General features: G+C 43.4%; 2 protein-coding genes and 1 long non-coding RNA gene across 5 annotated transcripts in view; 2 read left to right on the forward strand and 1 right to left on the reverse strand.

Annotated features, from left to right (window-relative positions):
• The window catches only part of CEP55 (centrosomal protein 55), a 28077-nt gene extending 9372 nt beyond the window's left edge, over positions 1 to 18705 (reverse strand). For both annotated transcript variants that reach the window (XM_008270214.4, XM_002718513.5), the window contains exons 1-4: positions 18413 to 18705; positions 15661 to 15856; positions 12671 to 12946; positions 9317 to 9385 (exon numbers count right to left, since the gene is read on the reverse strand). In XM_008270214.4, the coding sequence (XP_008268436.1) occupies positions 9317 to 9385; positions 12671 to 12946; positions 15661 to 15843 (528 nt within the window). In that variant the 5' untranslated portion in view covers positions 15844 to 15856; positions 18413 to 18705. The remainder of the gene's footprint in view (positions 1 to 9316; positions 9386 to 12670; positions 12947 to 15660; positions 15857 to 18412) is intronic.
• Positions 18706 to 18849: 144 nt separating this feature from the next.
• LOC103351373 (uncharacterized) lies at positions 18850 to 22199 on the forward strand. Of its 2 annotated transcripts, none has more exons than XR_007911046.2 (3): positions 18850 to 19575; positions 20152 to 20208; positions 20871 to 21007. It is a non-coding gene; the product is annotated as an uncharacterized lncRNA (long non-coding RNA). The 2 variants fall into 2 exon arrangements; XR_001795134.3 differs by having other exon boundaries at positions 18867 to 19245; positions 20871 to 22199.
• Positions 22200 to 24762: 2563 nt separating this feature from the next.
• Positions 24763 to 27368, forward strand: part of MYOF (myoferlin) — a 176003-nt gene continuing 173397 nt past the window's right edge. The window contains exon 1 of the mRNA XM_070057611.1: positions 24763 to 24802. Within this exon, the coding sequence (XP_069913712.1) occupies positions 24778 to 24802 (25 nt within the window). The 5' untranslated portion in view covers positions 24763 to 24777. The remainder of the gene's footprint in view (positions 24803 to 27368) is intronic.

Here is a 27368-nt window from a genome sequence, read left to right on the forward strand (position 1 = left end):
TCAGAAATGAATGAAAATGACAATACAACATATTAAAACATACAGGATACAGCAAAAGCAGTGTTAAGAGAGAAGTTTACAGCAATTAGTGCTGGCATCAAATAAATGATCTAACAGTGCATCTCAAGGACACAGTAAAACAACAACAAACCAAACCCAAAATGAGTGTGAAGAAAGAAACAAATTAAAATTAGACAAGAAATAAACAAAACTGAAACAAACAAACAAAACCCCACTATAAAAGATCAGTGGGGGCCGGCACTGTGGCATAGTGGGGAAAACCACTGCCTGCAGTGCCAGAATCCCATATGGGCACTGGTTCAAGTCCCAGCTGCTTCACATCTGATCCAGTTCTCTGCTATAGCCTGGGAAAGCAGTGGAAGGTGTCTCAAGTCCTTAGGCCCCTGCACCTATGTGGTAGACCTAGAAGAAGCTCCTGGCTCCTGGCTTCAGATCAGCCCAGCTCTGGCCATTGCAGCCATCTGCAATGAACCAGTGCATGAAGACCTCTCTCTCTCTCTCTCTGCCTCTGCCTCTGTCTCTCTGTAACTCTGCCTTTCGAATAAATAAATAAATCTTTTTAAAAAAAGATAAGTGAGATGAAGATCTGGTGACTTGAATAAATAAACAGAACTGATACACCACTGACCCAACTAACAAAAAAAAAAAAGAGGGAGAAGATCCAACTCAATAAAATCAGAAAATTAAAAAGGAAATATAACAAAAGATACCAAAGAAATAAAAGGAATCATCAGGAATTACTACAAACAACTATATGCCACAAATTAGAAAATCTAGAAGAAATGGATAAATTACTGGACACATACAAATCTACAAAACTGAATCATGAAGACACAGAAAACCTAAACAGATCAATAATCAAGGTGGAGACTGAATGCGTAATAAAGACCCTCCCAACAAAGAAAAAGCCCAGGACCAGAGGGCTTCACTGCTGAATTCTACAAGACATTTAAAGACCTAATTCCAATTCTTCTCAACCTATTAAAAACAACTGAAAGGAAGGGACTCCTCCCAAACTCTTTCTATGAGACTAGCATCGCCTTAATTCCAAAACTAGAAAAAGATACAATAAAGACAAGTACAGACAAATATGCCTGAAGAACACAGATACAAAAGTCCTCAGCAAAATACTACCTAATCAAATCCAATAAAATATCAGAACAAAATGTGATTTACCCCTGGTATGCAGGGATTGTTCAACATTGGCAAATTTATCTATCTGATACATCACATTAACAAACTGAAGAACAAAATCCATATGATTATCTCAATAGATGCAGAAAAGGCATTTGATAAAATGCAAGACCCTTTCATGATAAAAACTTTAAGCAAATTGGATATAGAAAGAACATTCCTCAACACAATCAAGGCAATTTATGACAAACCCATGGCCAGCATCCCGCTGAATGGGAAAAAGCTGGAAGCATTCCCACTGAGATCTGGAACCAGACAAGGATGCTCACTCTTACCACTGCTATTCAATATAGTCCTGGAGGTTTTAGCCAGAGCCATTAGCCAAGAAAAAGAAATCAAAGGGATACAAATTGGGAAGGAGGAAGTCAAACCATCCCTTTTTGCAGATTACATGATCCTATATATAGGGGATCTAAAAGACTCCACTAGGAGGCTACTGGAACCCATAGAAGAGTTGGTAAAATAGCAGGATATAAAATCAATAGCCTTTGTAAACACAGACAATGCCATGGCTGAGAAAGAACTTGTAAAATCAGTCCCATTCACAATAGCACAAAAAAAAAAAAAAAAAAAAAAAAACTTAAATACTTGGAATAAATTTAACCAAGGATGTGAAAGATATTTGCAATGAAAATTATAAAACATTATAGAAAGAAATAGAAGACACACAGAAAAATTGAAAAATCTATGTTCATGGATTGGAAAATTAATATTAAAATGTCCACACTGCCGAAAGCAATTTAGATTCAATGTTATCCCAATCAAATACCAATGACATTCTCAGATCTAGAAAAAACAAAGCTAAAATTCATCTGGAAATACAAGAGACCCCAAATAGCTAAGGCAAACTTAAAGAATGGAAATAAAGCTGTAGGCATGACAGTACCAGACTTCAAGATATACTACAAGGCAGTTATAATCAAAACATCCTTGTACTGGCACAAAAATAGATATGAAGACCAATGGAACAGAATAGAAACACCAGAAATTAATCCATGCATCTACAACCAACTAATCTTTGACTAAGGAACTAAAATCAACCCCTGGACAAAGGACAGTCTCTTCAATAAATGGTGCTGGGAAAACTGGATCTACACATGTGGAAGTATGAAACAAGACCCCTACCTTACCTCTTATCCAAAAATAAACTCAAAATAGATAAAATGAGGGAGGGGACCATACTGTGGCACAGTGAGTTAAGCCACTATCTGCAGTGCTGGCATCCCATATGGGTGCCAGTTCGAGTCCCAGCTCCACTTCTGATCCAGCTCCCTGCTAATGGCCTAGGAAAGCAGTGGAAGATGGCCCAAGTGCTTGGGCCTATGCATCCACGTGGGAGACCCAGAAGAAGCTTGTGGCTCCTAGCTTTGGATTGGCCCAGTTCCAGCCATTGCAGCTATTTAGGGAGTGAACCAGCAGATGGAAGATATGTCTGTGTGTGCGTGTATGTATAACTCAGCCTTTCAAATAAATAAATCTTTTTTTAAAAAAATGGATCAAGGATCTAAATCTATGACTTGATAAAAAATACTAGATGAAAACATTGGGGAAACTCTGCAAGACATTCGCATATGGAGCCAGTGCCATGGTGTAGCAGGTAAAACTGCTATCTGCAGTGCTGGCATACAATATGGGTGTCGATTCGAGTCCTGGCTGCTCCAGTTCCAATCTAGTTCTCTGCTATGGCCTGTGAAAGCAGTAGAAGATGGCCCAAGTCCTTGGGCCCCTGCACCCATGTGGGAGACTTGGAAGAAGTTCCTGGCTCCTGGCTTCAGACTGGCTCAACTCCAGCTGTTGTGGCCAACTGGGGAGTGAACCAGCAGATGGAAGACCTCTCTCTCTTCCTCTACTCTCTCTGTGCGTAACTCTCACTTTCAAATAAATAAATAAATCTTAAAAAAGACATTGGCATAGGCAATTAAAGCAAAAACAAATAGGATTGCATTAAACTAAGAAGCTTCTATACTACAGAGGAAACACTCAATAAAGTAAAGAGGCAACCAACAGAATGGGAAAAATATTTGCAAAATTTGCAACTTATAAAGGATTATTATCCATAATCCATAAAGAGCTCAAGAAACTCAACAACAAAACAAACAATCCAGTCAAGAAATGGGCAAAGGACATGAACAGGCATTTTCAAAGGATGAAATTCAAATGGCCAACAGATATATGAAGCAATGCTCAAAATCACTAGCCATCAGTATATGCAAATAAAAACCACAATGAGGTTTCATCAATGGCTATCATCCAAAAATCAAAAGATAAATGTTGGTGAAGATGTCTGGGGAAAAAGGTACCTTAATCCACTGTTGGTGTGAATATAAACTGGTACAACCATCATAGAAGACAGTCTGGAGATACCTCAGAAATTTGAAAATGGATCTACTATATGATCCAGGCACCCCACTCCTGAGAATTTATCCAAAGGAAATGGAATCAATGTATGAAAGAGTTATTTGTATCTCCATATTTATTTATTTATTTATTTATTTATTTTTCAGAGTGGACAGTGAGAGAGACAGAGAGAAAGGTCTTCCTTTTGCCGTTGGTTCATCCTCCAATGGCCGCCACGGCCGGCGCGCTGCGGCCGGCGCACCGCGCTGATCCAAAGCCAGGAGCCAGGTGCTTCTCCTGGTCTCCCATGCGGGTGCAGGGCCGAAGCACTTGGGCCATCCTCCACTGCACTCCCGGGCCACAGCAGAGAGCTGGCCTGGAAGAGGGGCAACCGGGACAGAATCCGGCGCCCCGACCAGGACTAGAACCCGGTGTGCCGGCGCTGCAAGGCGGAGGATTAGCCTATTGAGCCGCGGCACCGGCTTGTACCTCCATATTTATTAGAGCTCAATTCATAATACAGAATGTGATATGGAATCGACACAGACGTCTAACTACTGATGACTAAAGAAAATGTGGTATAAAAAAACACAAAAAATAATGAAATCCTGTCTTTTACAACAAAATAGATACAACTGAAATCATTATGTTTAGTGAAATAAGCCAGTCTCAAAGACAAATATTGTATGTTTTCTGACATGTGGCAGCTAATATAGAATACAAAAACGTGTAAAGGAATAAAATGGTCAGTTTGGGATATGATTGTCATTTTTAGCTCATGTTTATACTCCTGTGGAATATGGTATTCCTACTTTTTACTTGTTGAATATTATGATTAGTGGTGAATTAAGCCTGTGAATATAGAGTAAACTAAAATTATATCTTTGTAAAAACTAAGGAAGAGAGGAGAGGGAAGAGAGAGGGCTTTGGGGAGCAGGGGAGTGAGGGAAGTGTGGTTGTCTTCCTCGACCTGTACCTATGGGATGTATAAAATCTGTTCTCTTTATATTAATAAAAAATTTTACAAATATAAAAAAATGGTTCTCTTTATAGGCTTAACAGTTCCCTGATCAAGTGGAGATCATGTATATCCATTCTGTATCATATCTTGAAAATTATAAATATCTATAAATGGCTATCTTCACTACAGTAATTTGATTTAAAGAATCTCATCGTTGAAACTTAATGGTAGAAATACCATCGTTCAATGTATTTACTTTCAATTTTCCTAATAAAAGTTCAAGGAAAACAATCATTCTCAAATAACTTGACTTCACGGTGAACTTAGTATGGCTGAGAAGACTGCTGGGATTCATGCCTTGCTCAATATAGGCTGAGGTAGTCATCTTACTTGAATCCACTGCCATCTGCAGTGTAGTTCTTTTTTTTCTTTTTAAGATTTATTTATTTATTTGAAAGGCAGAGTTACAGAGAGAGAGAAAGAGAGAGACAGGTATTCCATCTGCTGGTTCACTCCTCAAATGGCCACAACAGTGGCTGGAGCTAGGCCAATCTGAAGCCAGGAGCCTGGACTTCTTTTGGGTCTCCCACATGGGTGCAGGGGCCCAAGGACTTGGGCCATCTTTTACTGCTTTCTCAGGCCATAGCAGAGAGCTGGATTGGAAGTGGAGTAGCCAAGATTTGAATTGGTGTCCATATGGCATGCTGGCACTGCAGGTGGCAGCTTTACCCACTAAGTCAGAGCACTGGCTCCTGTAGTGTAGTTTTTTATTTTTTATTTATTTATTTTTTTGACAGGCAGAGTGGACAATGAGAGAGAGAGACAGAGAGAAAGGTCTTCCTTTGCCGTTGGTTCACCCTCCAATGGCCGCTGTGGCTCGTGCGCTGCAGTTGGCACACCGTGCTGATCCAAAGCCAGGAGCCAGTCGCCTCCCCTGGTCTCCCATGCGGGTGCAGTGCCTAAGGACTTGGGCCATCCTCCACTGCACTCCCAGGCCACAGCAGAGAGCTGGACTGGAAGAGGCAACCAGGACAGAATCCAACGCCCTGACTGGGACTAGAACCGGTGTGCCGGCGCTGCACGATTAGGATTAGCCTATTGAGCCATGGCGCTGGCCCTGTATTATAGTTCTTATTCATATGCTATGCATCTTTCAAAAGAAAGGTCTCTTCCTCAAACATAGTTTATAAGAGAGACAGCACCACTATGTGACTCAAGGAGCACATGTATATCCAAATACCTGTAAATTATAGTGTGTAGGATGCTAAAGATACCTAATGTTTTTTTAAAGATTTATTTATTTGAAAGGCAGAGGGAGGGAGGGAAGACAGGAAGGGAGGGAGGGAGAGAGAGAGAGAGAGAGAATCTTCCATCTGCTGGTTCATTCCCCAAATGGCTGCAATGACTGGGGCTGAGCCAGGCCAAAGTCAAAAGCTGAGAGCTGGCCGGCGCCGCGGCTCACTAGGCTAATCCTCCGCCTAGCGGCGCCGGCACACCGGGTTCTAGTCCCGGTCGGGGCGCCGGATTCTGTCCCGGTTGCCCCTCTTCCAGGCCAGCCCTCTGCTGTGGCCAGGGAGTGCAGTGGAGGATGGCCCAGGTGCTTGGGCCCTGCACCCCATGGGAGACCAGGAAAAGCACCTGGCTCCTGGCTCCTGCCATCGGATCAGCGCGGTGCGCCGGCCGCAGCGCGCCGGCCGCGGCGGCCATTGGAGGGTGAACCAACGGCAAAGGAAGACCTTTCTCTCTGTCTCTTTCTCTCACTGTCCACTCTGCCTGTCAAAAAAAAAAAAAAAAAAAAAAAATGCTGAGAGCTTCATCTAGGTCTCCAGCATGGGTAGCAGGGCCCAAACACTTTAGCCATCCTCTGCTGCTTTCCTAGGAGCATTAGCAGGGAGCTGGATAGGAGGTGGAGCAGCCAAGATTTGAACGAGTACCCAAATGGGATGCTGGCATCGCAGGAGGTGGCTTAACTTGCTGTGCCACAACACTAGCCCCAAGATATCTAATTTTATATCAAAGTTCACATGTGTCAATATTTAAGAAGTATTTTAATACAAATAAATTTAAGTCAATATTGGATGGTCATGAATTTATTTTTCTTTTATAGAAACCTGTTCCAGAATTAGTTAAAGTATGAAACAGAAAAATTACATATGGATTTAAGATTTAAGAGGCAATATTCTAAAAGACCACATGATGGCGATGTTACTTCAATAAAGTATTTCTTCACTCCTCACTTCTAACTGTATCTTATCTTTCCTGTTTAACAGTATCAACAAATAGATTTAATAGCTATCAATAAATGCTGATATTAGTTCTGAAAGCTGAAAGTCATCATTGCATTAGCTGTCTCTTCCAGCTCTGTGTCATCTCCGTAACTGTTAGGCATGCAATTGAGATTTTCATCAGGAGCCAGTGCTGTAGTATAGCAGGTAAAGTTACTGCCTGCACTACCATACAGGCGCCAACTTGAGTAGTGGCTGCTCCACTCCTGATCCAGCTTCCTAACAGCCTGGGAAAGCAGTGGAAGATGGCCCAAGTCCTTGGGCCCCTGAGCCCATATGGAAGACCCAGAGGAAGCTCTTAGCTCCTGGCTTTGGATCAGCCCAGCTCTGGCCACTGCGGTCATTTTGGGGATGATCCAGTGGATAGAAGATCTGTCTGTGGCTCTCTCTCTGTAACTCTGCCTTTCAAATAAATAAATAAATAAATAAATCTTAAAAAACAGATTTTCAGGGCTGGCACTGTGGCGTAGCGGGAAAGCCGCCACCTGCAGTGCCAGCATCCCATATGGGCGCTGGTTTGAGTCTTGGCTGCTCCACTTCCGATCCAGCTCTCTGCTATGGCCTGGGAAAGCAGTAGAAGACCCAAGTTCTTGGGCCCCTGCACCCATGTGGGAAACCAGGAAGAAGTTCCTGGCTCCTGGCTTCAGATTGGCACAACTCCAGCTGTTGTGGCCAATTGGGGAGTGAAGTAGTGGATGGAAGATAGACTCTCTCTCTCTCTCTCTGTATGTGTGTGTATGTGTGTGTGTAGCTCTTTCAAATACATAAGTAAATACATAAGTAAATCTTTTATCAAAGTTGTCAATAAAACTGTAAAATAAGAGTCGATAAAATGACTTGTTGAATGCTTCTAAAGCATTAAGTGTCCAAAGCATATTAGAATTGATGATGCCAGAGGGAGCTGGCTAGGCACCTGGACCCTGCCCCTCCACAGCTGAGGGAATCCCAACAGAACTATGTTTGAATTCTTCAGTCCACACAGCAGATCAGGGCCGGAGACAGGGTACAGCTGAGTTATTAAGATAGAGGTTACTATATTTTAACCAACGGTTGTGGGAGAGAAGTACCTAGAGAAAAGAGTCACTTAAATTTTTTGGGACAAAACAAACTTGAAAACATTTATATTCACTCAGTAAAAATGGGAAAAAAGTTGAATGTTCCTAGTCACAAGTGACCAATTCCAATTAGTAGCGAATTGTGGGAATTCTAAATTTTGAAACTATTCGGAGAAAGGGAAAAACTGACTTGCTGTTAATTGGCAAATGTTCCATTGAGGCTCTATCTGTACGTTGTGTTAAACTGTATGCAGATATGTGGACTAGAATCTACTGAGTTTATAAGGTTCAGAAAAGATGGTTGTTATTTCTATAAAAGCTCACTAGAACATCAAAAAAAAAATTATTCTTCTTCTTCATTTCAATTACCTCTTAGGTAAATCACTCTAATAAAAGTATTGGAGCACCGTGCTAGACAGATACTCAAGAGATTTAAATTCTTTTGTAAATCAAACAGACTTCAAGAGACACTTGCTAAATAAAACATAACAGCAATCTTAAGAACATGCTTAGCTCAGAGTGGACATGCCAAGGATATCTCTGGAATCAAAACATGTACCTATTGACCTAACAGTTAATCAGAACTTTATACTTTGTTTATCTAATATTAAAACTTACAAAATTCACCATGCATAGCAGGCCTAACAGGTTTATTCAATTCTCAACAAAAACTATCAATTTAAGGCATGGTTGAAATAATACAGCTTTACAACATATCTAAAATAGGCTCATATCAAATTCTAGGGAAAAGAAGTAATATATATACAAAGAATGTATTTCCCTTTCATACTATGAGGAAATCCTCATTCCGAAAGGAATTCAAACTGAAGAGTACACCTTGCATGGATAAACAAAATGAGAAGAAATCTTGAGAAGAAACTGCAAGTTAAATTACATTGTAACAATTAAATAGTTGGGTAAAGTCGATTTAGATGGAGGAGGAATGTTATAAAAAGTATTTCATAGAAATGGGTGGCTTCTAGGGCTTTCTATCCTAAAGAGACCATAGTTAGCACTCAGAGGATGATCACAAACCACTCAGTTCTCTTGTCTCATCAACAGATATTTTTCAAGTCACAGCACCGATATTTCCAACACTTGGATAAACAGAAGCAGGCATTTGGCCTAATGGTTAAGACATCAGTCAAGATGCCCATGTCCAATGTCGGAGTGCCTGAGTTCAATTCCCAGTTGTGGCTCATGATCCCATCTTCCCATCAGCGTGCACCCTGGCAGGCAGCAAGTGATGTTCAAGTACTTGAGTCCCTGCTACCTGGATTAGGTTTCTAGCTTGATCTGCCTTAGTCTGGCTGTTCCAGGCATTTGGGGAGTGAACCACCAGATGGGAGCTTTGTCTATCTGGCTAGGTCTCTCTGCCTCTTGAATAAAAATTTTTTTTTAATTTTAAAAAAGAACAAATTAGTCTTATTTGCCCATAACTTAACAAAAGAAAATGAACTTACATCTTGTAGCTGTATTTCCATTTCATGAATATTACTCATTGAAGAATTAAAACAGCTTGCAGCCATAGTCTGTAAATAACCCAATATAAGTTAACACCATACACTTAACATTATATTCAGTTCCATATTAATACAGTATATTTCATAGGAGTATCCCCAAATCCAGATCTAACACATGAAGGTAAACCATCAAGTCAGGTGATACTTAACACAGGACTATTGTCAAAATGAAGATCTCCTGGAAGCTTCCTAAGCAACCGGAAACCCTGAGATTTCAGATCTAATTTGACTTCCGAACCCCAGGATCACCAGCATTACCCTTAGTACATATAAAAAGTCCACTGGTTTTCACCAAAAAGAGACAAAACAAACCAATGAGCTATTTAAATGAAATCTAGAAAATATTCAGCGGTCATACAAGAGATAAAAGCTTTTTCTCAGAATTACATTTATTTATTATTTTTTTTTTTGACAGGCAGAGTGGACAGTGAGAGAGACAGAGAGAAAGGTCTTCCTTTGCCGTTGGTTCACCCTCCAATGGCCACCGCGGCTGGCATGCTGCGGCCGGCGCACCGCGTTGATCAGAAGCCAGGAGCCAGGTGTTTCTCCTGGTCTCCCATGGGGTGCAGGGCCCAAACACTTGGGCCATCCTCCACTGTACTCCCAGGCCACAGCAGAGAGCTGGCCTGGAAGAGGGGCAACCAGGACAGAATCCGGCACCCTGACCGGGACTAGAACGTGGTATGCCGGCACCACAGGCAGAGGATTAGCCTATTGAGCCACGGCGCCGGCCAGAATTACATTTTGTATTAGTACAGGTTGAATATCCCTACTCCACAGCTCAAGACCAGAATGCTTATGATTTCAGAATTTTTGGGACTCTGGAATATGTGCATAAATGATATACCTTAGAGAGGGAATCCAAGTCTAAACACAAAATTCACTTGTCTCATGCACACCTTATTCACATGGCCTGAAGGTTATTTTATGTTTTTAGTGTACATGTTTTTTGACTGAACTACTGCCTAAGATCAGATGGAAAATTTTACACATGCAACATCACATGTGCTCAACAAATTTGAGATTTTGGAGTATACCAGGTATTAGATTAGGGATGCTCAACCTTTAATACTACTAATATTAGTTACATAAACAGAACCCAAATATAATTTCTCTCCTCTTCATTTTCTTATAGAGGCAAAGAAGGGAAGTAGGTGGTTAGGCGCCCTGGTTAGCCACCAAACTCAGAGGGAGCTGTATTTCCGTTTTTAACAGCTATAAGCTAAGCTAACTGTGTGAACGTGGGTGAGGAAGTTCAAAATATTTTTTTCCTCCAAAGACTACCCTAGTGTGTAGTCCTTCCTCTCTCGCTCTAAATTTAGCCATCAAGGTAGAAACTATGACAGAGTAAGTTTACTAAATCCCTTTCCTTTTTCCCCTGGTAACACTGCACTGTTTTCCAGCCTTCCCTGTGGTTAGTGGAGTTAGCGACTGCATTGTGTCTACTGGAACGTGAGTAGAAGTGAAACACGCCAGTCCGAGGCCTGGCCCCCATACGCTCTTCTAGGCAGTTCTCCACATGCTGTGTCTCACAGCTGGAAATGGAAGAGCTTGTGCAGGACTCACTCCAGTAATGGGAGAGCCACTAGCAGGAAGGCACCTGCCTCCAAAAATTCATACCAAGATTTGCATATCATAATCAAAAGTGAAGAAACTTGAACTTTAAGAGGAGATTTAATTCAACCTATTTGTATCTGACTGTGATGTTTCATGAATTTCAACCCTTTAGAAATTCTCCAGGGGCGACGCTGGAGTAGTGGGTAAGGCCGCCACCTACTGTACCATCTTCCCATATGGGCGCAGGTTCGAATCCTGGCTGCTTCACTTTTTATCCAGCTCTCTGCTATGGCCTGGGAAAGCAGTGAAAGGTGGCCCAAGTCCTTGGGCCCTTGCACCTGCGTGGAGACCTGGAAGAAGCTCCTGGCTCATGGCTTCGGCTCAGCACAGCTCCAGCCATTGCAGCTAACTGGGGAGTAAACCAACAGATGGAAGACCTCTCTCTCTCTCTCCCTCTCTCACTCTCTGCCTCTCCTCTGTGTAACTCTGACTTTCAAATAAATAAATAAATCTTTGAAAAATAAAAAAAGAAATTCTCCAGAAAAATCTAATTTCTTTAGCTCATCAAATGCCTATCATGAAAGTATATATAAATATGTAAGTCTGATGACTGCAAATGTCCTGGAGGAGACATAAAGTGCAAAGACAGATTCTTAATAACATGGAGATACTACTTTTGAAAGCTAAATATTTTCCCCTTTAGGTGGTACTAATACACAAATACCCAAAATTTCCAAAAGAATCAAAGTTCTTGATCAGTAAGTATCATTTACTGAGCATGTACTACATACCAGGAACTATGCTATTCAATACACAAATATTATCATATTTAATCATTGGTATTCTTATCCCAATTACTGACTGGCACTGAGGTTTAGGAAAGCAGTCTGCTGAACTCTAGCATTTTCTCTAAGGCTTGTTTGGTCAAGGAATTTATTCAGAGAAACATGGCTAGCAAGTGGCAAAACCAAGGTCTGAAGCCAAATCATCTACCCAGTGCCTCTCAAACAGAATGGCAAGTGAGGGATGGGGTAGAGGAATGCATATAATAGTAAGAAAAAGCGCAATTGATATCATAATTGATAGTAATTCCAAATATAAAAAATAATGAAAAATGAAACCTACTATTTTCGTGATACAAACCACAGAAATAAGAGATCAATAAAATCTTTTTGGTTATTGAATAGTACCCTGGGTAAAACAAAGGAATAGTGAGTATAGAGAATCATATTAACTGTTTTTGCTTATGGAGTAAGGACTGGGATATAAAAAAACTTGAGTGACCTGGAAGCTTACTATGCTGCCTCATTATCTGGCAAGCCTGTTTTAACAAACTCATTCTTCAAAAGAATTACAACTTGGGGCTGGTACTGTGGCATAGCAGGTAAAGCTGCTGCCTGCAGTGCCAGCATCCCATGTTTGAGGGCACCAGTTCGAGACCCAGCTGCTCTACTTCCGATCCAGCTCTCTGTTATGGCCTGGGAAAGCAGCGGAAGATGGCCCAAGTCCTTGGACTCCTGCACCCGCATGGGAAGACCTGGAGAAAGCTCCTGCCTCCTGGCTTCGGATCAGTGCAGCTTCCGGCCATTGTGGTCATCTGAGGAGTGAACCAGCAGGTGGAAGACCTCTGTCTCTCCTTCCTCTCTCTGTGTAACTCTGACTTTCAAATAAATAAATAAATCTTTAAAAAAAATTACACTTTGCATCAGAAAAACAAATCTGCATTTGAATTAGTACCTGGGATAAACGAAGTGTACTGGCTTTGCTTTCAAGTTCAGCAAGTCTTGCTGTTGTAGCAGACAACTGCTTCTTCAAAACATCTGTCTCTTCAGATAAGGATTTCAGCAACTGTTCCCTCCTTTCACCTTCCTTTGTTTTCTCTTCCAGCTGTTCAAGCAACGCAGTGGTACTGTATCTGGACTTCAGCTGGTCTCTGAGTCGCTGTATTTCTTTGTCCTTCTCTGTGAGGTGATAAGCATTCTTCTCTCTCTCAGCTTCAAGGCCTCGAATTTTCTACATATAAACTAAGAAGAATCTTAGAACAAGGCCAGGTCAAACATCTGGCTAAACAGTACACTTCAACAAGTATTAATGAAGTCTTTATTATTTATCAAGTCAGCATTAAGCTGGAATCCAGGGCCAAAAAAGAAGATTAAGCTAAGGTTTTACACTCACACAGCTCATACAGAGAGGTCAGCCAATAATACATTAATGTAATATGACAAGTGCCATATTAGTGCCACAGTTAAAATATTTATCAAATGAATGGGTGCAAATACAAAGAAGAAACCACCCCTCTATCAAGGGTGGTGAGAAAAAGTTACAGAGTTTAGCTCTTAGATAAGTATTTGATAATCATCTCTCCTTCATATCAGATCTTAGAAATCTGAAAACTAATACTCATCAAGGTACTTGAACCAGCAGGACTTAAAAGCTGTAGAATATTACAGCAGGATACAGACGCATTCATTAACCAGCTTATTGCTGATAAATCATTTGGTATTAAATTTCAAAAGTGTTCTTTAAAGAACTGCTAAATATTTTCAAACACTTGAAAGATAAATAATAATGCTCACTGCAGTGCTGCTGGCAAAAGGGAAAGAGCCAACAGAAAGATGACAGAAACAATTATTAGAATGACTAGGCTAACTGGGTCAAAATTTAAAACTTTAACTTAGGAAGAAAAAAAGCAGTTGTTACAATATAAAAAGGGGAAATTTATGTTTCAGTGGACGGTTATACATGAGAGGATTTTAGTTGTCCACAAGATTAAGTCAAGTCAGTAGTGCTACAAATAGCCATACAATTCTAGATTTTAAGAGAGCACACAGTCTAGAGAAGTGATTTAACTGTGCCATTTCAATCTGTGTTTGCCAGAATGCAGTGCAGGAACTGTGTTCAACTGTGGGTGTGTCACTCAGGAGGGATATAAACAAACCGCAAAGTGTTCAGGATGATAAGAAGCCAGAAAAACTGAAAAAAATGAGGTTGTTCTAAAGAAAAGAGGAAACAAGATCTCTAATATCTGATAAACTGTTATGCTGAATAAAAAATGGACTTGTTCTGTGTTACTCTAAGGGGCACAATTAAAACAAATGGATAGGGACCAGCACTGTGGCATAGCAGATAAAGCCACTGCCTGCAATGCCGGTATCCCATATGGGTGCTGGTTCAAGTCCAGCTGCTCCACTTCCGATCCAGCTCTCTGCTATGGCCTGGGAAAGCAATAGAGGATGGCCCAGGTGCTTGGGTCTCTGCACCCATGTGGGAGAGAGGGAAGAAGCTCCTGGCTCCTGGCTCCTGGCTTTGGATCAGCAAAGCTCTAGCCATTGCGGCCAACTGGGGAATGAACCAGTGGATGGAAGACCTCTACCTTTCTCTGTCTCTGCCTCTCTGTAATTCTGCCTTCAAATAAATAAATAAATCTTAAAAAAAAAAAAAAGCAAATGGATAGAAGTTACAGAAATTTAATGCCAGTTGATTATAGAAGAATCCAGTGCTTGTTGAAAAGCAGAATAGACTAAACTTGGAAGATATCTCTCAAAAAAGCTATAAGATTCTTTTACCAGATTGCAAAATAACCTTTATGTATATGAACTGGTGCTCATTCATTTCTCAATGACTAAGTATGTACCTCAAGTTCTGTTTTTAAAAAAATAATAAATCATTCAGTTTAATGACAAACCTACAAACAGAATTTAAAGAAATCAAATTACATATTCTTCCACAGTATTATGTAAGGCGAAGAACTATTAATCAAGATTTTCTTTTTTATTTTAAGATTTTATTTTTATTTATTTATTTGAGAGGTAGAATTACAGAGAGAGGGAGAGACAGAAAGAAAGGTCATCCATCTGCTGGTTTATCCATAACTGGGCCAATCCAAAGCCAGGAGCCAATAGCTTCTTCTGGGTTTCCCAGGTAGGTGCCGGGGGCCCAAGCACTTGGGGCATCATCTACTGCTCTCCCAGGCCATAAGCAGAGAGCTGAACAGAAGAGGAGCATCTGAGACCAGAACTGGGGCCCATATGAGATGCTGGTGCCGTAGGCAGAGGCTTAGTCCGCTATACCACAACACCGGCCCCTAATCAAGATGTCTTCATTCTGAAACAAATTTAGTGCTTGATAACCTCAAAACACATACTTAATTACCTTTAAAAGTGAGACATGGGCCAGAAGTGTGGCACAGCAGGTAAAGCTGCCACCAGTGATGCTGGCATCCCATATGGTCACTGGTTCATGTTACAGCTGCTCCACTTCTGATCCAGCTCCCTGCTGAAAAGCACTGGAAGATGGCCCAAGTGGTTGGGCCCCTGCCACCCATGTGGGAGATCCAGATAAAGCTCCTGGCTCCTGGCTCCGGCCTGGCCCAGCACAGGCTATGGCAGACATCTGGGGAATGAACCTGCAGATGGAAGATCTCTCTGTCTCTCTCTCTCTCTCTGTAATTCTGACTTTGCAAATAAATAAAAAAATCTTTAAAAAAATATTATACAAACTCACCTTTTAAAAAAAGTGAGAAAAGTTAGTAATAACTAAAATATGTCTAAGAGTTAGCAAAGTCAAAACAGAAATTGAGGATTCTTAATCCAATGTCAAGTTTCAAAAACTAATGAACTGAGAGGGACAGGGATAATGGTGAGAACAGGAAGATAGCATTAAGAATTCATAGTATATGGTTTTCTAACACAGAACACTACAATTCAAAGGGTTATAAGACCACTTACCTCCAAAAGTCTGTGTCTATCTTTATCATTCAGCTTTCCTTTTCCACTTGTGATCTCATCCACTGATGTTTTCAAGGCTGCAATCTCGCCTTTAAACCTCTCTAATGCAGTTTCTGATTTGGAGGTACTAGGCTTTGATCCCCACTTACTTTTAATTAAATCTTTGGGACTTCTGGAAGACATCTTCTGAAATAGTCTATAAAAATAAAAAGTCAGTTGTGTAAGTCTGAGTTTAATTTCAGGTTTGAAAGAGACCTAATAATCTATCTGCTCTAAATAGAAATGATATATCCAAACCAGTGAGGTACAAGAAAGATTTCTGGTGTATTGTAACAACTTTATTTTTAAATCTTTGAGACAGATACATGGGGACTATTCACTTACCTTCTAAAAATATGTCATCTTGTACACTTCTGATTTGTACTGTGTTCTGTACATGTCTTACACTTCAGTAGAAAAGTTGTGTTTTAAAAAGGAATGGAGGGGCCGGCGCTGTGGCATGGCAAGTAAAGCTGCTGCCTGCAGTGCCGGCATCCCATATGGGAGCTGGTTCGAGTCCTGGCTGCTCCACTTATGATCCAGCTCTCTGCTATGGCCTGAAAAAGCAGTGGAAGTTGGCCCAAGACCTTGGGCCCCTGCACCCGCATGGGAGACCCAGAAGAAGCTCCTGGCTCTTGGCTTTGGATTAGCACAGCTCTGGGCGTTGCAGCAATCTGGAGAGTGAACCAGCAGATGGAAGGCCTCTCTCTCTCTCTCTCTGCCTCTGCTTCTCTGTAACTCTGCTCTCAAATAAATAAATCTTTAAAAAATAAATAAATAAAGCCAGGGAGGTTGGGCTGGTGCTGTGGCCTAGTGGGTGAAGCTGCCATCTGCAATGCCAACATTCCATATGAGCACCAGTTCAAGACCCGGCTGCTCCACTTCCTATCCAGCTCTCTGCTATGGCCTGGGAAAACAGTAGAAGATAGTCTTTGGGCCATTGCACCATGTGGGAGACCAGGAAGAAGCTCCTGGCTTCAGATCAGCCCAGCTCTGGCCATTGTGGCCAACTGGGGAGAGAACTGGTGGATGGAAGGTGTCTCTCTCTCTCTGCCTCTGCTTCTCTTAACTCTGCTTTTCAAATAAATAAATAAACAAATCTTAAAAAAAAAAAAAAAAGCAAGGGAGGGTTGCCTACTGTTAAACAATGACTGAAAGAAGTAGATTACAATCAAGGGCATTTCTTACCTAAGAATAAAAGGCTGGTGACAAAAATATAATATATAATAGGTACTGAAAATTCATTACTCACTACAATTATATTTCCGGTTTTAGAGGATATGCCTAGTGTAGCAGATAAAGCTGCTGAACCAGCGGATGGAAGACCTCTCTCTCCCTGTAACTCTTTCAAATCAATCAATCAATCTTAAAAAAAAAAGATATGCCTAGTTCACATCTTTTTAGTCATTTGTGAGAGCACAGTAAGAAGTGAAAAGAATCAAGTTGAGACATTTGTAGAAGAGGAGACTTAATATACAGAGGACTCAGGATAAGAGGAGCTAAGGAGCCAAATTAATAAGCAGAAGCTTAGAACCTGTTAACAGTACTGATGACAAGAAAGTGTATAATACAAAATCCAGCAGGCAGATATATAATGAAACATACTGTGCATATAAATAGTAAAGTAGCTCTTCATTAGGAAGGTTAAGGGACAACAGAATGGCAGTGCCATTAAGGAATCTAGGAATGTGAGACCATTAACACATTCAAAACTCACTTTACTAGGGGAAACAGGAGGGCCACAGGGACAGGACTTCCAAGGTCAAGTGTGGAATCAGAAAGCCTACAAATACTAGGACTGTGTAGATTGAGTCGACCAAGCCAGCTGTCACAAGATCACTGAGGATTCTTGCCCGCTGTAGGACGAAGGACTACGGGGGCTGGGAACTCTCTGGAGCCAAGTGCAAGGGCGTGGTGTCTCAGGAACCCACTGCACAAGACGCGCTCTCCTGTGTGCTTCTGCAGATCCCACACGGCTGACTCCATATACTGAGCTGACTGCAGACACTGGCTGCTTAGTCCGACCGAATGGTGGGAATGCAGATGAGCAGACAGGAGCGAGAACCCTGGCCCCTCTGCTTCCCTACGGAGGGCAGAAAAACTGCTGCGGGGAATGGCTCTTGTCTGTAGCCTGGGCGAGGCTCCACCCCCACCACTCGGTCCTACCACCCTCCTTGCCCTGCATTTTCTACTCCAGTCATTTGCAGGTGTTGCCTGAGCAAACCCGACCTGACGGTGGTTTCTTCTTCAGCAAGCCCTCTCCCCGCCACCTGCAGTAAGGCGACCCAGCCGCTACGCAGTCTGGTGCCCAATGAGCCCCACCTTAACCTTCTGATTCTTTCAACCGTTTCAGGAGCTGTACTTTGAGGTTTTGGGGGGAGGGGCATGCGCAGAAGCCATCAGTTCAGAAACTGTTGACTGACTGAAGGAAGACAGGCTGGGACCAAACAAACATTTCAATGGGCATCTACCACAGGCCACATCTTCCCGGAGGGGAGACAAATTCCCTTGTGAGATGGAAAAGAAAACCTCCGGGAGGCGCTTGCTTGCTCCCCTCTGAAATGAAGGCTGTCGCGGAACACACAGAAAAGCACTTGCTAACTGGCAAAATAAATAAATAATAAATAAATAAATAAAGATCCTTCGTACTAACGAGAGGCCTGGGCCGAGTCCCTGGGCTCTCTGCACTCCGTAAGAAGATGAACATACGCACCGCGAGGTCGAAAGGAGGAACTGAAGAGACGATGGCCGTGAGCTCAGCGCCCCGCCGGTGCCAGCCACAGGCGCCCGGATCAGCGCAGGCAGAGATGCAGTCCCGCACCGCGGTCTGCCTGCCGACGCCGCCTCCCTCGCGGTCCGGCTGGGCCCCGGGGCTAGGGAACCGGGCCGTCTTCGCCTGCCTCCGCGGTCGCAGCCCCGGGGCAGCCAGCACCTGAGGCGAAACGCGGCGCCCGGCGAGTCCACACCCTCCTGCGCGGACAGCGCTTCCGGGAGTTTGAATCCCGCGGCTGCGGGGCGGGGCACGTCACTGCCGGCGGGGGCGCGGCCCGCTGGAAGTCCGAGTGGCGCACGAAGCCGGGACGCGGCTCCCGATTGGCTGAGGCTCCGGGCGCGCCGGGGAAGGGCGGGGTCCGGAACCTAGGTGTGGGCGGGGCTACGGGGAGGGCGGGGTCGATCCGTGAGCGGGGTTTTCTCCGGGTGCCGGCGGATTCTGAGAAAAAGATTGAGTTTGTGCTGATCGGCTTCGAGGTTGAAGCAGATTACTGTGCTAGTGGACCGGGACTGACTGTGGGTCGTGAGCACACTTCACGCCTCTGAGTGCCAGTTTCTGCTGTACGAAGGGGCGCCCTCCAGCCCTGGGAGAGCTGGATCCCGCGACGGAACGCAGCCTCGCTGTCGCCCACTTTTGCTGCGTCTTTATTCTGCCAAAAGCTGGGGTGGAGCCACAGCGGGCGGACCGTGAGAGAGCCGGCGGCCCGAGGGTGCGAGCCCCGGAGGAGGCCGGCGTTCGCGCCAGGTCGCGGCCCTCCTGCCAGCCGAGCGTGGGTCAGTCTTTATCGCGAAGGGAAGAGGCACAGGAAGAGTTGGAAGGGCCGACCTTTGTCCCTCGGACCAAGCATCAAGTCAGCAGAAATTTAAAATAGCGGATACGCGGCAGCAAAGCGTCTCGGGCAGGCAGGTTGCGTGGTTAAACTCTAGGTTCGGAGCGGCTGAGCCTGGCTCCTGCTTGCGTCTCACTAAAGACAGGACCTTGGATAAATTATATAACCGCTCTGAGCCTCGGTTTCCTGGTCGCTAAGCGGATGCAAATTAAATCTACTTCACTGCGCGGTTATGAAGATTACATGAAAGAATCTATGTAAAATGCTAGTATTAGTGTCTAATTGATGATAACCGTTATTAAAAAAGCAACACAGTCATATATTACTTTGGAATGTAAACGAATAATAGTAATATAAAAGCCACCAACAAAATACCAGGGGATGACTCTGGCATCTGCTTCCTGGAGCTCGCCTTTCTAGTGGGCAAATGAACAGTCTTGGTTTCCTGTTTATCTGTCGTGTGCAGATGTGATGGGAGTGGGAGAAAGTGCAAAAGTTAAATCAGTTGAGATGAGGGACAGAATTAGTTCCCATAGAAAATAGAGAGAGAGAGGTGGCTGGATATGAGCTCACCTTTGAGCCAGTGGAGAACAGAGGATGGGAGAGACAGGAGGGAAGAGCCTGGCACCTGGCAGCCTGGCAGCTGGAGGCCCGGCACTCAGGCCTGCTGGGCCAGATACTCGGTTCCACACCACTCTCCAGAACTTTGTTTTCTAGTGGGAGCTTCCCCTTGTAAGTAGGGGTGCCTGAGGGAAAAAAGCAGATGAGAGGCTCGTGGGCCTGGGGGCTTGTGTAATTTTGTAATTATCATTGATAGACCTGAAAATGAATGTTTGCTCTTTACAAATAGGTGTGCCAATCCTGATGGAAGATGGAGGCGCTGGAAGGTTCCATCAGGTGTCATAAGGTAACAGTATTTTGATGTTGACAGTTCACGTAGGGACAAGACTAGGGTTCAAAATTCTTCCTTATTCATGTGAAGAGAGAAGTGAGACAGTCAGGCAAGACTAGGTGTTACCTCAGCAGGTGAGCTCACTTTCTTCTCAGTAGGAACATGTTCTCTGGAAGGTAAAACAGTAGCAAAAGGCTGCTGAACCAGTTCAAGGCAAGAAGTGGAAATGGGGAATGTATTATGGAGGAGCTGCCTGTCACCTTTAAAGGGGCTTATCTTTCAAAGGGCTGCTAATGAATGCTGAGTGCTTGAGATGTGGCTACTGTGAATAAGGAACCAAATTTAACTTTTACTCAGTTTTCATTAAAAAACTGACATTTAATTCAGTTACTAGAAAACTTTCAAGTAGTTTCAAACACCTTGGGTACAAAAACATGGGTTTTTTTCAATTATAACTTTTGTAAGATCTAAATATAAAGAGTATTTCCAATAAAAATTTGTGTCTAAATTGAGATGTGATTTATACAGAATATTTCAAATATATAATATAAGCATATATAATAGTATACTAGTGCTTGATTATATAATTATCACATATTAAAATGATAATATTTTGGATACACTGGTAAAATAAAACATACTACAATTGATGTCCCTATTCTGTTTCACTTTTTTAGATCTGACTACTAGAAAACTCAAAATGATAAATGTAGCTCTTGTTACATTTCTTCTGGCTGGGCACCGGAATGCGCACATAAAGGGCCTTTCAATGCAAGACAAGAAGGAATGAGTACATGCTTGCCTCTTTCCCATCCAATTTCTCCCCAGCAGGGGATCTTCCTGAAATAATGCAGAATGGAGTACCTCACACATTCCCCCAACACAAACAGGAACTTGTTACTCACTTGCCATTGTTCTTGGGGAAAAGAACAAAAGCCCAGATCTGTCCTCCTAGACTGCTGACTTCCTCAACCTGGCCCCACACCGGCCACAGAGCCACCTTCCAATCCTTGGCCAGGAAGCGCCTTCCCACCTCAGGGCCTTTTCATAGACCCTGCCTGGAAGTCTCCCACTGTCTTCTCCTTGCCTACTTCTTCTTCAGATCTCACGTCACTCACTCTGCCTCTCTGAAAAGAGGATCACTTCCCTTTACTTTGGAGTCTTCTTTCAAAGCATCAGCACAGTTGTAATTGCACATTTATTTGTGAGTGATTTGTGATGGGTATCCTTTTCCCTTACCAGAGTGTAATCTCCTTGGAGGCACAGGGTATCTGCGATTTTTTGATCACCCTATCCTCGGTACCAAGAACTGCAGTACTTGAATGGTTTAGGTCATGTGATGAATGAATGAATGCATTGATCAGTCTCCTCTGACCCAAATTCTATGAGAAATAGGCAAAATCTTTACTCTTTTCTGTTATCAATATTCCTTAACAGGGACCAAATGCATCCTTTTAGAACCCAGAACCTTCTCAGAGTAGATGCACTGTTCTTTCCTGGATATGAGTTCATCTTCAGCCAGGAAGGAATTCTTTCCTTCCTTCCTTCCTTCCTTCCTTCCTTCCTTCCTTCCTTCCTTCCTTCCTTCCTTCCTTCCTTCCTTCTGTTAGGAAACTGGCACAGTTTTATCTATGGCACAATCTACACCCTGATTTACACCTTAGGCCCTAGCCGCCACCGCCCCCCCCCCCCCACGCCCCCAGTTGCTGGAAGCCAGGTGGTCACATGGCCCAAACTCTGTTGTCAAGCTCCACCCCCATCCTAATGAGATTCGCTGCTCCTGCTTCCCTGCCCGCCCTCGGGCAAAGTTTTAAAAGGGCCTGTTCCGGAACACGTGGCTTTCTTGGCTCTTCCCTCTTGGCTCTGCTCTCCTGCTCTCTTGGCTCTTCTCTCTGCTCTATCTTCTCTCCTTACTAGCCCCTCTCCTCTGTCTGGCTCTCTCTCTTACCCTTCTTCGTCCCTCCCCTCCAGTCTGCTGGGTTTCCCCCAATAAACTCTTTCCCTTACTCCAGTGTCCAGTGTGTTTTGTGACGACTAACACCTACCTTCCTTCCTTCCTTCCTTCCTTCCTTCCTTCCTTCCTTCCTTTCTTTTTTTAAGATTTATTTATTTATTTGAAAGGCAGAGTTACACAGAGAGAGAAAGAGATCTTCCATCCTCTGGTTCACTCCCCAGTTGGCCATAATGGCTGGAGCTGAGCCTATCTGAAGCCAGGAGCAAGGAGCCTCTTCCGGGTCTCCCATGCGGGTGCAAGGGGCCAAGGACTTGGCCCATCTCCATTGCTTTCCCAGGCCATAGCAAAGAGTTGGATCAGAAGTGAAGCAGCCGGGACTCGAACCAGCGCCTGTATGGGATGCCAGCACTGCAAGCGGTGGCTTTACCTGCTACACTGCAGCGCCAGCCCCAGGACTGCATTTCTTAAAAAGATTTATTTATTTGAGAGGCAGAGTGACTGAGAGGGAAAGACAGAGAGAGAAAGAGACTTTCCATCCACTGGGTCATTCCCCAAATGGCCATAGCACTGGGGCTGGACCAGGCTGAAGCCAGGAGCCTGGAACTCCATCTGAGTCTCCCATATGGGTAGCAGGGGCCAAGGTACTTGGGCCATCATCTACTGCCTTCTTAGGTGCATTAGCAGGAGCTAGATCAGAAACAGAATAGCCAAGGCTCCAACTGATGTTCTAGTATGGGATACCAGCATTGCAAGTTGGCTTTACATGCTGAACCACAATGCCAACTCCTTGGCTGCATTTAAATTGGCAAATAGAGACACCTCAGCTCCTTCCTGAGATGACAGAAGTTTTATTAGCAGGTGACATATTTGAAAACCATTGCATGGGCAAGTATTGCTTGGGGAGACTTATCACTGGCAGTCGTATGTCCTATAGGAGGATTCTTGTTAATCTATCGATATTTTTCTGACTTGGTCTTGAATTTGAGGTGCATCTTATTTGAAAAGAGCAGTCCCCTGGGTACCGATTACCCTGCCTGTTTTAGTTTCTTTTCAAATTTATCTGTGTGGTTCTTAAAACATTTCAATCTTATCCAGGGTATTAGTATGCAATCCCATTACTTCATTTCCCTCCAAGAGGTCCCTGCTGCCAGTGAAGCAATGGTATGAGTGCTAACAGCCTGGGCTTTGGAGGAAGGCTGCCCGCTTGCACATCTTGGCTCACTGAGCACTTACACAAGCTGCTTAACCAGAATGGGCCTCAGGCTCTTCCCTTGTGAAATGAGGATCCCAAAACAGTATTTCACAGGGCAGGGTGGTGGAAGGATTAAGTGAGACAAAATAAGATGCTGAAGATCATGTTTGGCCTGTGGCAAGCCCTGCGTAGATGTTACGTGTTAGTAACAGAACAAAGATGGCTCTCTCTGTGAGTTAGTATCTCTCTGCCTGCCTAGCTCGCTGCTTGACTGTTTGACCCAAGTTTGATGTTCCTGACATCAAATGGCTCGAAGCTCCCAGTACTCCCTGTGTATATTTGTTTAATTCTGTTTGAGATTACACATGCAGACATGTGCCTGCACACATCGATCCAACCATTCAGACTCAGTTTAGCTATCAGCTGTCATCTTGTCCAGGGAGCCTACCACTCTGACCCACTTCTGCCCTGTTAGACACTGTCTCCTCTGTTTACTTCTTCCTCTCCTTGCACTGACTACATTGTGATATCATTATCTTTAGCTCCTCACGGAGAAGAAATGTGTCTTTTTCATCTTCGTAGTTAGCATTGTTTCTGGCACCAAGTAGACTTCAATGAGTGTTTGCTGAATAAATGATACATAAATTAATTGAGAATCCTATACAAGAATGGGGACCATTTGTCTATCAAACAGTTTGATGAGGCATTATTGTTTCTGTAAAAGTAAGTGTAAGGTTTATAATTATTCCACTTTACCCTACTCTATTTTTTCTAGGTTTATTTTAGAAAATGTATTAATACTTCATTGGTGAAGGTCAGATTCCTTCCTGTGTTACATTCAACTCCTCCAAATTGCTTTGAACAATGGCAATGTGATGGTGCCAAATGTTATGAAAGGCTTTATCTCCTTCTGCCCCCCACATAGACTCTGTCACTGCCAAGCAAGTTTTTAGAGGAGTGAAATTCAAAGATACTATATACTAAATCATCTAAAAATAGTGCCTACCACTGTGCAAGACCCTGTAATTAAAATACTAAAAAGTAGTATTTTAGTTCTAAAAAGCATTTATCAACTGAAATAATTTTTGAGTAAGTATTTCAGCTAAAAAAATCTTAACAATGGGACCCTTTGTAGTTACCATTTTGAAAATTGCTGTTAGATAATACAGTAGTCTCCCTTTACTCATGGGAGGTACATTCCAAGCCCCCCAGTGGATTACTGAATCCTACTATGGTTTTCCTATATATACATACCTGTGATAAAGCTTAACTTACAAATTAGATACAGTAAGAAATGAATAATAATTAACAATAAAATAGAATAATTAAAATAATAATATATAATTATGAACCACTTCTGAATTATTTATTTCTGGAATTTTCCATTTAATATTTTCAGACCACGACTGACCACCAGTGACCACAGGTAACTGATGCCATGGAAAGCAAAACCACAGACAAGGGTACAGTACTGTATTTCAGATTCCACAAAACCAAAGTTGAATAAGATGTTGTGAATCTGTCTTCCTCTGTCTTACACTAAATCCTCTTCACTACCCCTGTTGCTTTGCTCCTCACATCTAGATTTTGTGCAGTCTCCCCTCTCCTCCTCAAAATAGTTTTCTTTCTTCATCCCTTTTGCCTCAGTGCTGGGGCAGACCCAAGACCAGTCAGCTAGACCGATGTCCAATGCTTGGGCAAGCCTAAGGCTGTTCAGCTAGACCAATGCCCAAGTTGACTTGGGTGGGGAAAAATGAGACAGAAATATGAGATCCCGGCTGAGGTGAAGCTGGGAATAGAGTCCAACTCAGCAGATAGCGGGTTTGAATCCCAGCTCAAGGTTTTCATTCTTCTGAGCCTCCTTTTTGTCATCTGTAAGGACAAGCACAGGCGTTGTTGAAGACATTGAATGCTAGGACCTATCAGCTGGGAAAGTTGGTCAGGACTTTGGCTTCTTCTTGGCTGAAGCCCCAGAACCCAGCACTGTCTGGCTTAAATATTTGTTGAACCAGTGACTTACTATTGATGAATCAATGGAAGTTGTCTACTCTGTGTTAATTTGCTCTGCCATGCTTTTTCCAATAGGAAATAAGGTATGTTTCCCTTTATAAATGTATTACTTTATTCTATTTATTTGAAACACAGTGTGAGAAAGAAACATACAGTTATTTCCCATCTACTGGTTAGCTCACCAAATGCCCACAACAGCCAGGGTTGGGCCATTCTGAAGCTGGGAGCTGGGAACTCCCACATTGGTAGTAGAGACCCAAGTGCTTGAATGCCATCTGCCACCTCTGACTGTGCACACGAGCAGGAAGCTAGAATCAGGAGTGGAGTCAGAGCTTGAATCCAGGTACCCTAATATGAAATGTAGGTATCCACTACACCAAACACCCCCTTACCCAAGTATTTGCTTATGGTATTTGTTGAAATCCTCCATTTATTTGTAAAAGGTGACAATATAAGGAAAAGAAGCCTTTTAGCTGCTTGCATTTGAACAAAGTTAAATCTCTCAATGCTTCCCTCTTTCTCTGTCTTTATAACTGTAACAAGAGTATTTCCCTGGGTGTGTGGATTAGAGAAAAGTCCCAAAAAGAGGCCACCAGGATAGAGAAACTAGGAACTTCACAATTCCTCAGTCTCACAAGACGTACAGAAAATCCCTGTGTCCACCAGAGATGGTTGCTATCACCTTCTTGGCACTGGTGAGCTCAGAGGACAAAGATCTCAAGACCAGAAGGCATCTAGGAGGCAAGAGCTGGGCCATACCATGTTGGATTCCTATGTCTACCATTAACAAATGACCACAAATTGAGGGGGCTTAAATCAACAGAAATTCACTTGCTCACAGTTCTAATGCTCAGAAGTCTGAAAGCCAGGTGTTAAGACTATGCTCAAGCTGAAGACTTGGTAGAGGGTAGGGAGGGGGGTTCTTTCCTTGCTTCTTCCGGGCTTTTGGTGGTTGCCAGCAACTTCTGGCATTCTTTGACTTGAATGCATCATTGTCTTCTCTGCCTCTGTAGGCACATAGCTTTCTCCTTGCATGTCTTTGACAGTATTTCTAAATGTCCTTCAAGTAAGGTTGCTAGTCAAATTGGAGTTAGGGCCCACCCTAATCTAGTAGGACCTCATCTTAGCTTGATTACATCTGTAACACTCTGTTTCCAAATATAGTCACATTCATAGGTTCCAGATGGATATGAGCTTGGGGAGGGGGCATTATTCAACCCAATACACACGTCTTAGCAATATTCATGTTGGACTTCATGGATTCCAGCTCATCTGGATGATGCCAAACATATGGTATGGTGCATCCCAATAGAGTGCCGTGGGGAAGTCCAACCCAAGCTGCCTGGGTTGGAGTCCCAGTTTTGCCATTTATTAACTATCTTCTAGGCCAGCGCCACAGCTCACTAGGCTAATCCTCCACCTGCGGCTCCGGCACCCCGGATTCTAGTCCTGGTCGGGGCACCGGATTCTGTCCCAGTTGTTCCTCTTCCAGTCCAGCTCTCTGCTGTGGCCCGGGGGTGCAGTGGAGGATGGCTCAAGTCCTAGGGCCCTGCACCCGCATGAGAGACCAGGAAGAAGCACCTGACTCCTGGCTTCGGATCAGCGTGGTGCACCGGCTGCAGCGCGCCGGCCGCAGCAGCCATTGGGGGTGAACCAACGGCAAAAGCAAGACCTTTCTCTCTGTCTCTCTCTCTCTCTCACTGTCCACTCTGCCTGTCAAAAAAAAAAAAAAATCTTCTAGCAAGTTATATCAACTTTCTGGGCTTCTGTTTCCTCATCTATCAAGTGAAGGTTATAGAAGCTACCTCACAGGGTTATTCATTGCTAGGACCAAAGGAGTTGACTCAGGTGAGGCACTGTGGCAGGAGCAGTCTGTGAACAGGAGCCTAGAAGGCTGTTCCTGGGCCAGAGGTGGAAGGAAGAAGAGCAGTGACAGGGTTGTTGATTAGCAAGCTAGCTGGGATGGTACACTGGGACCTCCATGTGCAGTCATGTAGCCTCCAAGGCAGGCATTCACCT

The sequence above is a fragment of the Oryctolagus cuniculus genome, chromosome 15 (assembly GCF_964237555.1).
Source record: "Oryctolagus cuniculus chromosome 15, mOryCun1.1, whole genome shotgun sequence".
NCBI classification, from domain to species: domain Eukaryota; kingdom Metazoa; phylum Chordata; class Mammalia; order Lagomorpha; family Leporidae; genus Oryctolagus; species Oryctolagus cuniculus.